The sequence below is a fragment of the Microplitis mediator genome, chromosome 3 (assembly GCF_029852145.1).
Source record: "Microplitis mediator isolate UGA2020A chromosome 3, iyMicMedi2.1, whole genome shotgun sequence".
Classification (NCBI taxonomy): Eukaryota; Metazoa; Arthropoda; class Insecta; order Hymenoptera; family Braconidae; genus Microplitis; species Microplitis mediator.
In genome coordinates, this window is record NC_079971.1 from 815,074 (window position 1) to 827,541 (window position 12,468).

Consider the following 12,468-nt stretch of genomic DNA (forward strand, 5'->3'; position numbering starts at 1 on the left):
TTATAATTAATTAATTAATTATTATTATTTCTTTTTTTTCATTTGAAATAAAATTTATTTTCAAATTTTTTTGTTTTTTTCGTGTGAAAGTTGGCAGAGAATTTAAATGTGCCTTTGAAAAATCTAATAATAATAATAATATTAATAATAATAATAGAAATAGTTGATAATTAATGATTTAAATTAATTTAATATTTTTACTGTCTTAATTAAAAAATATTTAATAAAAAAATCTGGTGTGTTGATATTAATTGATAGTCAAATGTTCAATTGTTTCAAGTTGTTCGAGTTCGATTTTTTTCAACGAGTCGTACTGTACTCTCAGTCTTTCTAGTTCCATTGTTTTTTCAATTATCATCGCCTACAAAAATTAAAAAAAAATTAATTATTATATTTTATATATAAAGATTGATACTAAAGTTAATGAGGATGAGTGAAGCCGACAGACAAATTTAAAATTATAATTAAATAGAGTAAATAATAAAAAAAAAATATTCATAAAAATGCACTTATTAATTTCAAAATTTTTTAAATGCGCATTTTTTTTAAATTTAATTTTATTAATTATTTACTCTATTTATTAATAATTTTAAATTTGATGTCTGCTACATTCACACTCATAAGTATAATCCTGAAGTTAGCAGACAATTCGAAATTTTCGGATTTTTTTTCACCAAATCAATTACAAAAAAAAAAAACTAAAAATATGCACATGTAGAAAATTTAAAAAAATTACAAGTGCAATTTTTTAAAATATTTTTTTTTTGTAATTTATTGTCTAAAAAAAAATCCAAAAATTATTAGACGTCTGCTAATTTCAGTATCATCTCATAAGTTAGCCAACATCTAATAATTTTCTGATTTTTTAAAAAACGATAAATTATTATAAAAAAATTTTTTTTTAAAATTGCACCTCTAGTTTTTTTAATTTCCTACATGTGCATTTTTTTTTTTAAATTTAATTGTTGAAAAAAAAATCCGAAAGTGTTAATTGGCTGCTAATTTCAGAATCATTCCTCAAGTTGGTATATAAGTAACAATTTTTTGATTTTTTTTTCAACGATTCAATTACGAAAAAAAAAAAAAAACTAAAAAAATGCACACGTAGGAAATAAAAAAAACCATAGGTGCAATTTTTCAAAATATTTTTTTTTTGTAATTTATGGTTTTTAAAAAAATCCAAAGATTACTAGTTGGCTAACGGCAGCTTCATAAATATGATACTGAAGTTAGCAGACGTCTAATAATTTTTGGATTTTGTTTTAGACGATAAACCATAAAAAAAAAATATTTGAAAAAATTGCACCTGTAGTTTTTTTAATTTTCTACATGTGCATATTTTTATTTTATTTTTTTTGCAATTGATTTGTTGAAAACCAAAAATTCAAAAATTTTAAAATGTCTGCTAACTTCAGGATCATTCATAATAGGGGCCAGTTTTTCAAATCGGGTTTAAATTAATATTGCTAGTATATCTATATATTAATCATATATTTGCAATGATAATTTACACCAGGATTTCAAAAAAACCCGGTTTTAAAAACTGGCCGTGAACAAGTGATTCAAAAAAATAAACCTGGATCTTTTGTTTTTGTACGTCACGTTGTTTCTCAACGGAACTCAATAAATTTCTGGCGCCAATGGTACGCATTTTTTCTTTCTCAACTTCCGTTGCTAATTTGTCCAGCAGATTTATGAACCGCTCGGAATTTTTTTTGAATTCTGTTATTTCTATTAAATTAAAAAATTTATTTATAAACCTTTTAAGTGTCACTTGTTTAAATTCACACTTACTGCTTACGAAATCGTGACATTCGTCTTTTAATTTGTCACTCTGAGTTGTAATTTCGGGTTCTAGGATACGGATTTTACATAAATCGTCAACAAACAATCCGTATTTCGCTAACGAGTCTGCCATTTTTGATGTTTTTATACAAAGATTTAATTAACTACTAACTTAAGATAAATTTATTCATTAAAATTTTTATTATTTAAAATACTTTTATATATTTATTAGTAAAATACAGAATTGGGGTTGCTATGTTTTGATATGTTTTTTTTTATTGATAATTGTAACTTGCGCAGTAGTTTGTTGCGCATTGTTTTGTTTTATCAAAACACTTAATCTTAATAAGAGAGATCCGAACGAAAATGTAGCTAACGCAACAAATGCAAGAAAATTTAAAAATAAAATTGGTCAATAACAAAATACCCTGATAGCCACACCTTTGCTCAGGAAGTTCTGCAGTGAAACACTTACGGCTAATTTAACGACAAGTTTCTGGTAAGCCCCGGCTGAATAATACTTGCGTGCTAGTTGATGCAAACCTACTGCCATCATCTGAATGTAATTTGACAAAAGAACTTGCCGTCAATTTCAAGTAATTGATAAATTACTTATTAACTTATTAATTGTTGATAAATTAGTCTAAAGAAAACCATGTATCCAGCAAAATTGAAGGGACAAAAAAATTTTATAAATTTTTTAGTGGTTTTTGTAAAGCTATATAGCTATAAAGCTATATCTTCGTGAAAAATAGTCGTAGAAAAAAAAACTCTACAAACGATTATTTTCACATCGATCCATCTCTACATGAGAACATCTCTCATATTGAAAATCTCTACAGCGATTATTTTTACTAGGCGCTAAGTTCAAACAGTAGAATTTTTGTTATGACATTTTATTAATGAAATAAGTTAAGTATATAAAAGAAAGAATAAATGAAATTAAAATAAAAAAGATTGAACCCTGTGTATTATAGGAATGATTCCGATAGTATTAATATTAAGGGTGGCATTCCCATAATTATACGAACTGCTCCCATAAATTATGGACGTAGCTTCTATAATGATATAAGAAAAAAATCTTATGAAATTACACTGAGAAAAAATTTCTCTTTGGACAATTAAATTGGTTTTGTTAAATTCTGTTAAACTAAAATTTATTTGGGACAACTAAATTTTATTACGTCAATATAATCTATTTTATCATTTTTAACAAATGATTTAATAGACCCTATTTGGTTGACATTAATATTTCTCTCTCTAAGATAATAAAATCATTTGGTAAAGTTAAGAAAATATTTATTTAAGGGACAACTAAACTATTTTATAGTCCCAATAAATCCAAATATTAAAGCAAAGTATTGTTATATTAACTCTAATAAACATTACTTAGATACAAAAAAATATATTCATTTAGAATAAATATATATATTTGTTCGAGGTTAATAAATATATATTTGAACCTAATGATTATTGATTTAAAAAGTTATAATGTTAGGCAGCAGCAGCGGGAGTAGTTCGGTGCTCGCCACTAGATCGCGCCCACCATTTGTGGTGTCCCTGGTAAGATACTTATTTCAGAGTTTTTATATTCGCCAGCTTGAAGCATTCATGGGATGGATTATCCGCTGAAAATTTTTGATTATAGTGGTATCATGTATTAGACTATGATATTAATGTTTTTTCTGAACAATTTTCGATATAGTATGAAAAAAATTAAGTGTCAGGAGAAAATTATTTTCTCATTGTACTATTTCCACATAAAACCTCATAGAAAATTCGCAGTCGATTATTAATATTTTCTCATTTAATTATAAGACGCAAATATCTTTCAATCGCATAAGATTATTCAAAATCGCTTGAAATGATAGACTGCTCTACTTATGATTTCATGTCTCATAAAATATAGCGATATATCCTTTTGGAATTATTCACGCGAAATACATAAATAAATCAAATTCTTCATAAATTTAAATACCTTTAGACAAATGATGTTTAAACCATGATGAAAAGATGCACCCAGCGCATAATGATGCAGTTGCAATGACACTGTCTAATAATGGATCGTCTACAAATATGCCGATCACATCCAACTTTCTAGCTCCAGATTTTCGGAGGAATGAATAACAAGACTTGACTCTCCAGTAAAAATCCGCCGATGTTATGGATTCGCCCGCTTCATTTATCTAAAAAACTAGGGCTTCACTCAAGATCGAGATTGTATTGATCTAGTTTGACCTCGTCTCGATTTGTCAAGACAAGACCAAGACGATATTATAGATCGCAATTCAAGACCAAGACCAATATCATTAAAAAAATCTCGCTGAGTCTTGACAAGACATAAAAAAATAAATATAAGTATATGAGAATTACTCGTAATAAGACTCCATGCTTTCAGAAAGATTATTAATTAATTATAATAATGTTTATTGGGTTAAAAAGTTAAAACATTTTAGAAGTACTTGAAGCGATCAAGTATATATATACTTGGTGTACACCGGTGTAATTTTATTTTAACACCGGGCGGAGTTAAAATGAGTGCATTTTTAACACCGCTTTTTTTACAGTGTGTGATATTACTCCGCTTTTACACCGATTACCCCGCTTTTACACCGATTTTACTCCGCATTTACACCGGTTACCCTGCTTTTACACCGATATTACTCCGCTTTTACACCGATTACCCCGCTTTTACACCGATATTACTCCGCTTTTACACCGGTTACCCTGATTTAACACCGGTATTTTTAACACCGGTGAATTACTCCTCCTACACCAGTGTAATTTTATTTTAACACCGGGCGGAGTTAAAATGAGTCCATTTTTAACACCGCTCTTTTTACAGTGTGTGATATTACTCCGCTTTTACACCGATTACCCCGCTTTTACACCGATTTTACTCCGCATTTACACCGGTTACCCTGCTTTTACACCGATATTACTCCGCTTTTACACCGATTACCCCGCTTTTACACCGATATTACTCCGCTTTTACACCGGTTACCCTGATTTAACACCGGTATTTTTAACACCGGTGAATTACTCCTCCTACACCAGTGTAATTTTATTTTAACACCGGGCGGAGTTAAAATGAGTCCATTTTTAACACCGCTCTTTTTACAGTGTGTGATATTACTCCGCTTTTACACCGATTACCCCGCTTTTACACCGATTTTACTCCGCATTTACACCGATATTACTCCGCTTTTACACCGATTACCCCGCTTTTACACCGATATTACTCCGCTTTTACACCGGTTACCCTGATTTAACACCGGTATTTTTAACACCGGTGAATTACTCCTCCTACACCAGTGTAATTTTATTTTAACACCGGGCGGAGTTAAAATGAGTGCATTTTTAACACCGCTCTTTTTACAGTGTGTGATATTACTCCGCTTTTACACCGATTACCCCGCTTTTACACCGATTTTACTCCGCATTTACACTGGTTACCCTGCTTTTACACCGATATTACTCCGCTTTTACACCGATTACCCCGCTTTTACACCGATATTACTCCGCTTTTACACCGGTTACCCTGATTTAACACCGGTATTTTTAACACCGGTGAATTACTCCTCCTACACCAGTGTAATTTTATTTTAACACCGGGCGGAGTTAAAATGAGTCCATTTTTAACACCGCTCTTTTTACAGTGCAGGGTTAACTTACAGTTAGAGTGGCTATCAGGGTAGTTAGTTACCTAACAAGATTTACCTTACCGACGGTTGAATTTCTTTTCACGTCCGACGTGATGTCAATTGTATCTTTATTGCAAAATGAACCTTAGATACTTATAAAGAGTGTCATTCATACTGTTTGTTTTTTTTTTTTTTATGCTATTATCTAGATTTTTGTTCATATATAACATTTTACTATTAAAGTGTAAGTGTTATATCAATTTAAAGTTTTTATTTCGATTTGTACTTCATTAAGTGTATTATATCAGTTATTGAATTATATATTTTGTTACTGACCAATTTTGCTTTCAAATTTGTTTGCATTCGTTGCGTTGGCTACATTTTCGTTCGATCTCTCTTATGGACCCATGAGTGTGAATGTAGCAGATATGTGACAAATTTTAAATTACAAATAAACGACTTAAACAATGAAAAATTTTAAAATTTTAAAAATGCACATACTGATTTTCAAATTCTATGTGCGCGCATTTTTTAAATTTAATTTTATTAACATTAAATCCGCTCATTTTTAAATTTTTAAATTGACAATTGTCTGCTACATTCACACTCGTTTTTCAGCAGGTGGATAAAAAAAAAATGACCGTTGCTAACTTCAAGTAAATTTTATTAACTTGTGTTATTACACTCATACACCAATTACCCAAGTTACTAAATATAATTAAATTTAAAAAATCCATCAATATGGACATGGATTCAAAAACATGATAATTTTACCAAGTGTACAATAAATTATTTAAATAAAATAAACTAGAGACTTAAAATGGCCAAGTGTCACGTAGACTAGTTTTTATAATCGCTAATTATAATAATAACAATATAAAAATAAATATATATAAATAAATAGGTAGAGCTGGTGATAAATATCAGAGCAAGACTGATAAAGCAACGTGCGCACGTTGCTTGTGGATATTAAATGTTTATTGTGACACCAGATAAAATCGAGGCATCGTCGTCATCGTCACCGACGACATCAGAACCTCTGGCCCTGCTGGCAATATCATCAGCCTCAGCATCCTCGCTGACACCTCCGTCGACATCATCGACTCTAACCTCTTCGCCAGCGGCTCTGATTGTCAGCACCAGCACCACCAGCAACAGCAACGGCGGCGTTATGTCCGGCGATCATCGTCCAGTTATTCGTTACCCCTCTGAGTATGTGAAATTGAATATCGGCGGGTCATTGCACTACACGACGATCAGTACCCTGAGGAAACATGACACGATGTTACGTGCGATGTTCAGCGGTCGCATGGATGTTCATACTGATTCAGAAGGTAGTAATTTTATTAATTATTTGAATAATTAAATAATCAATCTATTAACTAGTTCCTGAAGACCGGAACTTTTATGATACTGAAGTTAGCAGACGTCTAATAATTTTTTGATTTTTTTTTAGACGATAAAACATAAAAAAAAAAATATTTGAAAAAATTGCACCTGTAGTTTTTCAAATTTTCTACATGTGCATATTTTTATTTTGTTTTTTTACAATTGATTTGTTGAAATACGAAAATTCAAAAATTTTTAAATGTCTGCTAACTTCAGGATCATGAACTTTTCGCGCCACGAAAATAAAAATTTGAAGATAAATAAAAAATCTACATGGAAAAAATAGGCGGCGCAACAGAACGCAGACCTGGGGGAGCAACCGGACAAAATTCTGTAGGAACGACAGAACAAAGTTTGAATTTTTCTTTATAATTTGAATTTTTTTCAAAACTTTAAGGGGGATAGCCACTGAGGATCGAAAAAATAGGTGATTTTCGGGATTTTTTTTGACTGGAATAATAAAGGAATTTGGGGATCGGGTTTTTTTTGTTTACTGAAGTATACATTGAAGATAATTCTCCTAAATTTTCATTAAAAAATATCATGTTGTTACAAAGTTATAAGCATTTTTGTGGAGCAACAAAAAAATTTCCCCCACCACGGTGTCATCTCTAACTCAAAAACGGATTATCAGAAACAAAAAAACCAAACGGCGTTGTAATCTGTATGCATGTGGTTATCGTTGCACATAGGGGATTTTGAAAATTTGAATTTGAAAAAAAATGGCGACATATTAAAAATTTTTTCGTTATTTTTTCTCATTTTTTTGGATTCAAACAGCCCTAAAAAATCTTAAAAATCAAAATTTTCAAAATCCCCTATGTGCAACTATAGCTACTGAATAGACGAATACGGCAAAAAAAAAAAGTTGCGAATCGGTTGATATTTATGCAAATTACAGATGCCACCAGTTCAAAAAAAGTAGTTTTGAGAAAAATGCGTTCAAAGTTTTTAGTCGATGCAGCGGTCAGTTGACGCGCTGTCACAAAAATGACTATAACTTGAAAAATATTCGGAATTTTCATATAAAACTTTAAATACATATTTTTGAACATATACACTTTGATTTAATAAAAAAAAAAAAATTTTTTTTTTTTGAAATTCCAGTGGCTATCCCCCTTAAATTTGTTTTTAAGTTTTGAAATTTTACTAGAAGGATTTTGTCCTGTTGCAGCATCTCTAAAATGTTTTGCATACAGGTGCTGGTATGTCAGCCGAAAATTTCAGACCACCCTCACCTTCCAGAACTACCCCCTTAAGTAGTAGTCTTACATGAATTTTTTTAATTTCCGTTGCACGAAAAACATCTCGGTCTTCAGGTACTAGAATTATTTACGTAATTGTTTATTTTTTTTTAGGCTGGATACTAATTGACAGATGTGGCAAACACTTTGGCACAATTTTGAACTTCCTGCGCAATGGATCAGTGGCATTACCAGAAAGTACTAAAGAGATAACGGAGCTACTTGTCGAAGCGAAGTACTACTGCATCAGCGAGTTGGCTGAATCATGTGAACAAGCTCTGCTACGAAAAGAACGCGAAGCTGAACCTATTTGTCGAGTCGCCTTGATAACTTCCCAAAGAGAAGAGCAATTGCTCATCAGCAGCACCACCAAACCAGTTGTTAAATTACTTATCAATAGACACAACAATAAATATTCATATACTAGGTATTTTATTTTATTTATTTATTTTCTGTAGATTTGTGTGACTGACACTCAGTTATTTATTTTTTCCAGCACCTCAGATGATAATTTACTAAAAAATATTGAGCTCTTTGATAAAATGTCTCTGAGATTCAATGGAAGAGTTTTATTTATCAAAGATGTGATCGGTTCTGTTGAAATTTGCTGCTGGACTTTTTACGGTCATGGTAGAAAAGTTGGAGAAGTTTGTTGTCATTCAATTGTTTACACTACTGATAAAAAACACACTAAGGTAATTTATTTTTTTTAAATTTACCGCCAGTAGTTTTAAAATTCCCGGCGTTGAGATCCTGATAGCAGGAGTTTGTTGTAAAAAAAATCGTGTCTGTTGCCATCAACTTGACACCTCAACACTCAGTAACTTGAATTTTACCAGCAAATTGCCGTCGACTTGGCGGTAAATTTGCGTCTAGTTGATGAAATGGCTATCGGATAAATATTTAAAAAATTTAAATTTTGTTTATTTCAATAGGTGGAGTTTCCGGAAGCTAGAATTTATGAGGAGACATTAAATATATTATTATATGAGCACCGCAATGGTCCAGACCAAGAACTCATGCAAGCGACATCGTCCCGTGGTGCCGTTGGTGGAGGGCCTCCGTGTACAAGCGACGAAGAAGAGGGCGAACGATCTGGATTAGCTCGTCTTCGTACCAACAAACAAAATACCAACTGACCCCCCCTAACAGTACTGACACCTTCACATCCCGCTATCATGAGCCTGGTCCGTTCTTTCAAAACTCGCGCTCATATTAAATGAAAAAATAAAATAAACAAACGTATAAATATAAATAATAAAGTATTTATTCGCACTAATTATCAAGCAGACTAAGTGCCAAACACGTTAACATATTTATTAATAAACCAGTAATTAACTTTTTTTAATGGGACTTATAATTTAAATTCTGTAAAATATGTAGATTTATTTTTATTTATTAATTCTTCGTATTTATATATTTTTTTTTTCTTTTTCTTTGGTTTAATTTTCCAAGTGCATTCATTTAAATTAAATACTGCCAATTTTTCGCGACAGGGTAAATTTATAATAATTAATAATTAATTATTTATGATTATTAATTTAAATAAAATAAAATCTGTATTGACGTTAATTAAATATACAGTAAAAATTTAATAGTCGAATTTAATTATAAGATTGTTACAATCACTAATTATTTATATGTAAGTATATATATATATTTATATATATTTAAATATAAATATAATTGTTTAACTGTTAATTGTATTTGCATATTTAATTGCTCATAATAAAATCAATTGATGTCATGTAATTACATCGTATTTTAATAAATACAATTTTTGTTTACAATTTATTAATAAATAATTAATTTTCTACTTTAATTATCATTTATTTTTATGTTAATTACTTTTATTTTAATTATTAATTACGAAAAACGTGTAATTTTATTGAAAAAATCAATTTTTAAAAGCGCGCGAAATTTGAAAAATTTAAATTGGCGCTAAATGGGAATTCTAGGTATCGATTGTTAATAATCGAAGTCTAGCTTATCGAGTAGTTGATATATGATCTGTAATTGTAATTTGTAATGTCTTATTTGTTTACATTTGTCTAGATAAATTGTAATTGTAATTATTAATTATTTTTAATTAAATTTGATTTTGAATAAAAGTAAAATGGGAAAACCTAAAGAAGCCACTGGAAGTGTTGGTTTAATTGGTAAGTAAATTTATATTTTGTAAAATTTAACCTCTAATTGTTAATTGTAATTGTAATTAATAATTTTTTTTTAGAAACAATACCATTGAAGCGGCACAAAAAACACAAACACAAGAAACACAAAAAAAAGAAATTAATTCATGAAGCGGTCGTTGGTTCAAATCCTCTGATTGATAAAAAGAAACTGTCAGTTAGTCGAGGTAAAAAAAATGATGATATTGTTTTTGATAAATTGTCAAAAAATGCAACGAGTTCGGTTGGAACCTCAGCATCACCGAAGACTAAAAAAAAAGTATCGAAAAATGGTAAAGCCAGAGATAGTGGTACCAGTAGTGAAGAGGAACGTTGGCTGGATGCTATTGAGTCTGGTAAACTTGAAGAGGTAATTTTTTTTTTTATGTCAAGTCTAGAGTCTAAGATCTAGGTCTAGGTCTTGGTCTAGGTCTACATTTAGAGAGTCGACAGTTTAATTAATTAATTTATTTAATTAATCAGGTAGATGATGAATTGAAAAAAATAAAACCTAAAGATCCAAAACTAATGACAGCAAGACAACGCGCCATGTTTGAAAGAAAAACTGACACGGAGCCACATCCAGGGGTCGAACAATTGATGTCTTTGCCTACTGGGTACAAAGAAAAAGTAATGACAGCAGAAGCTATACAGAAAGCGGCACTGAAATCTTTGAAGCGCAAGCAGATGGCCGATGAAAAAAGAGAGAAAGACAAAGTAATTATTCTATTTGTTTAATTTCACCGGCACACAAAAAAAAATAAGTTCTCTGTACTTTTGACCGGACCCATTTATTCCCATGTATTTTGACCCGCTGAATCCGAACCCGAGGTCCGTTTAACCCGTACACCCTCAGATTTTTAGAAAACTTAAAAAAACCTCAAAAATACACAAAAATCGACCGTTTTTTAAATTTATAAATTTTTTTAACCCTAACTAAGCATGATTTTTATGTATTTCGGTCCTCCACATACTAACCTCGAGTTTATTTAAAACATTAGCCATTTAAAGTCTGAGTAAATTCCAAAAAACCCCAAAAAATTGCAAAAAAGATTTTTTGAAGCATATTAAAATTTTTTTATGTTTTAGGCCAAAATATTTTTTATATATATATCACAGATCGAACAATATGATTTTTTTTATTTATTTCGATTTAAAAATTGATTTTTGTTATAACAAATTTCATTTTTTTCGATTTTTTGGGAATTTTTGCCATTTATTTAAAATTTTAGAGATGTCTGAGCCATGGATGTTCGAGAATTATATGTGACAGATAAACATACATGAAAATAATTATTTATTTAGCCCTATAAAATTTTTTTCATCACAATACTAAGAATTTTTTTGCTTTTTTGCAATTTTTTGGGGTTTTTTGGAATTTACTCAGACTTTAAATGGCTAATGTTTTAAATAAAGTTTAGGTTAGTATGCGGAGGACCGAAATACATAAAAATCATGCTTAGTTAGAGTTAAGAAAATTTACAAATTTAAAAAACGGTCGATTTTTGTGATTTTTTGAGGTTTTTTAAAGTTTTCTAAAAATCTGAGGGTGTACGGGTTAAACGGACCTCGGATTCAGATTCAGCGGGTCAAAATACATGGGAATAAATCAGTCCCGTCAAAAGTACAGAGAACTTATTTTTTTTTGTGTGCCGGTGTTTTTTTGCTAGTAGGGAATGATTGGATGATTGGTAATTATTGCTTGCAGAAAAAAACAATGGAGAGACTGCTGAAGAAACAGGAGTCCAAGACATCGAAACTGATGTCCAGGGGCAGGATGTCCAAGCGGCTGGTACCCTTAGTGTCTTACAGGATAACTTTGGACGGGTCCTCGATATCTTTACCTCCTGGTGTTGATTTTCCTTTACCTCCATCTGTTGTGTGAGTGAATTTTTTAATATCTATAGAATTTAAAATATTGTTGTTTTAAAAAAAAAAATTGATTAGAATTTTTACTGATTTATTTCAGAAAAAAAATACCGGAAGTAATAAAATGTGGAGTAGATGACTGCAATAATCCAAAAAAATACTGTTGCTCCAGAACGGGGATCCCTCTGTGCAGCCTCGAGTGTTACAAAGCAAACATAGCTCGTATATTAGCGTAGTTTTAAAAATAATTTTACCTTAACTTGACAAATATTTTAAATGTTAAATAAATATATTTATATTATTAAATTATTTAAACTATCGACTACCAATCATAAGTTATTAATTGTCTGGTACTACGGGTAAAAT

At 30.4% G+C, this 12,468-nt stretch overlaps 3 protein-coding genes across 3 annotated transcripts; 2 read left to right on the forward strand and 1 right to left on the reverse strand.

Annotated features, from left to right (window-relative positions):
- Nucleotides 1–31: 31 nt before the first annotated feature.
- Nucleotides 32–2,429, reverse strand: LOC130665836 (intraflagellar transport protein 20 homolog). The gene is made up of 3 exons (XM_057466445.1): nucleotides 1,795–2,429; nucleotides 1,577–1,731; nucleotides 32–361 (listed from the first exon to the last, which is right to left on the reverse strand). The coding sequence occupies exons 1-3, from the start codon at nucleotides 1,916–1,918 to the stop codon at nucleotides 248–250; spliced, it is 393 nt and encodes a 130-aa protein (XP_057322428.1). The 5' UTR covers nucleotides 1,919–2,429; the 3' UTR covers nucleotides 32–247.
- A 3,645-nt stretch (nucleotides 2,430–6,074) lies between these two features.
- Nucleotides 6,075–9,303, forward strand: LOC130665840 (BTB/POZ domain-containing adapter for CUL3-mediated RhoA degradation protein 3). The gene is made up of 4 exons (XM_057466450.1): nucleotides 6,075–6,763; nucleotides 8,177–8,489; nucleotides 8,559–8,757; nucleotides 8,998–9,303. The coding sequence occupies exons 1-4, from the start codon at nucleotides 6,403–6,405 to the stop codon at nucleotides 9,199–9,201; spliced, it is 1,077 nt and encodes a 358-aa protein (XP_057322433.1). The 5' UTR covers nucleotides 6,075–6,402; the 3' UTR covers nucleotides 9,202–9,303.
- A 758-nt stretch (nucleotides 9,304–10,061) lies between these two features.
- On the forward strand, nucleotides 10,062–12,417 carry LOC130665841 (INO80 complex subunit B). Its single transcript, XM_057466451.1, has 5 exons — nucleotides 10,062–10,221; nucleotides 10,296–10,603; nucleotides 10,717–10,950; nucleotides 11,942–12,114; nucleotides 12,203–12,417. Exons 1-5 carry the CDS (start codon nucleotides 10,179–10,181, stop codon nucleotides 12,336–12,338), a joined length of 894 nt encoding a protein of 297 aa, XP_057322434.1. The 5' UTR covers nucleotides 10,062–10,178; the 3' UTR covers nucleotides 12,339–12,417.
- Nucleotides 12,418–12,468: the final 51 nt, after the last annotated feature.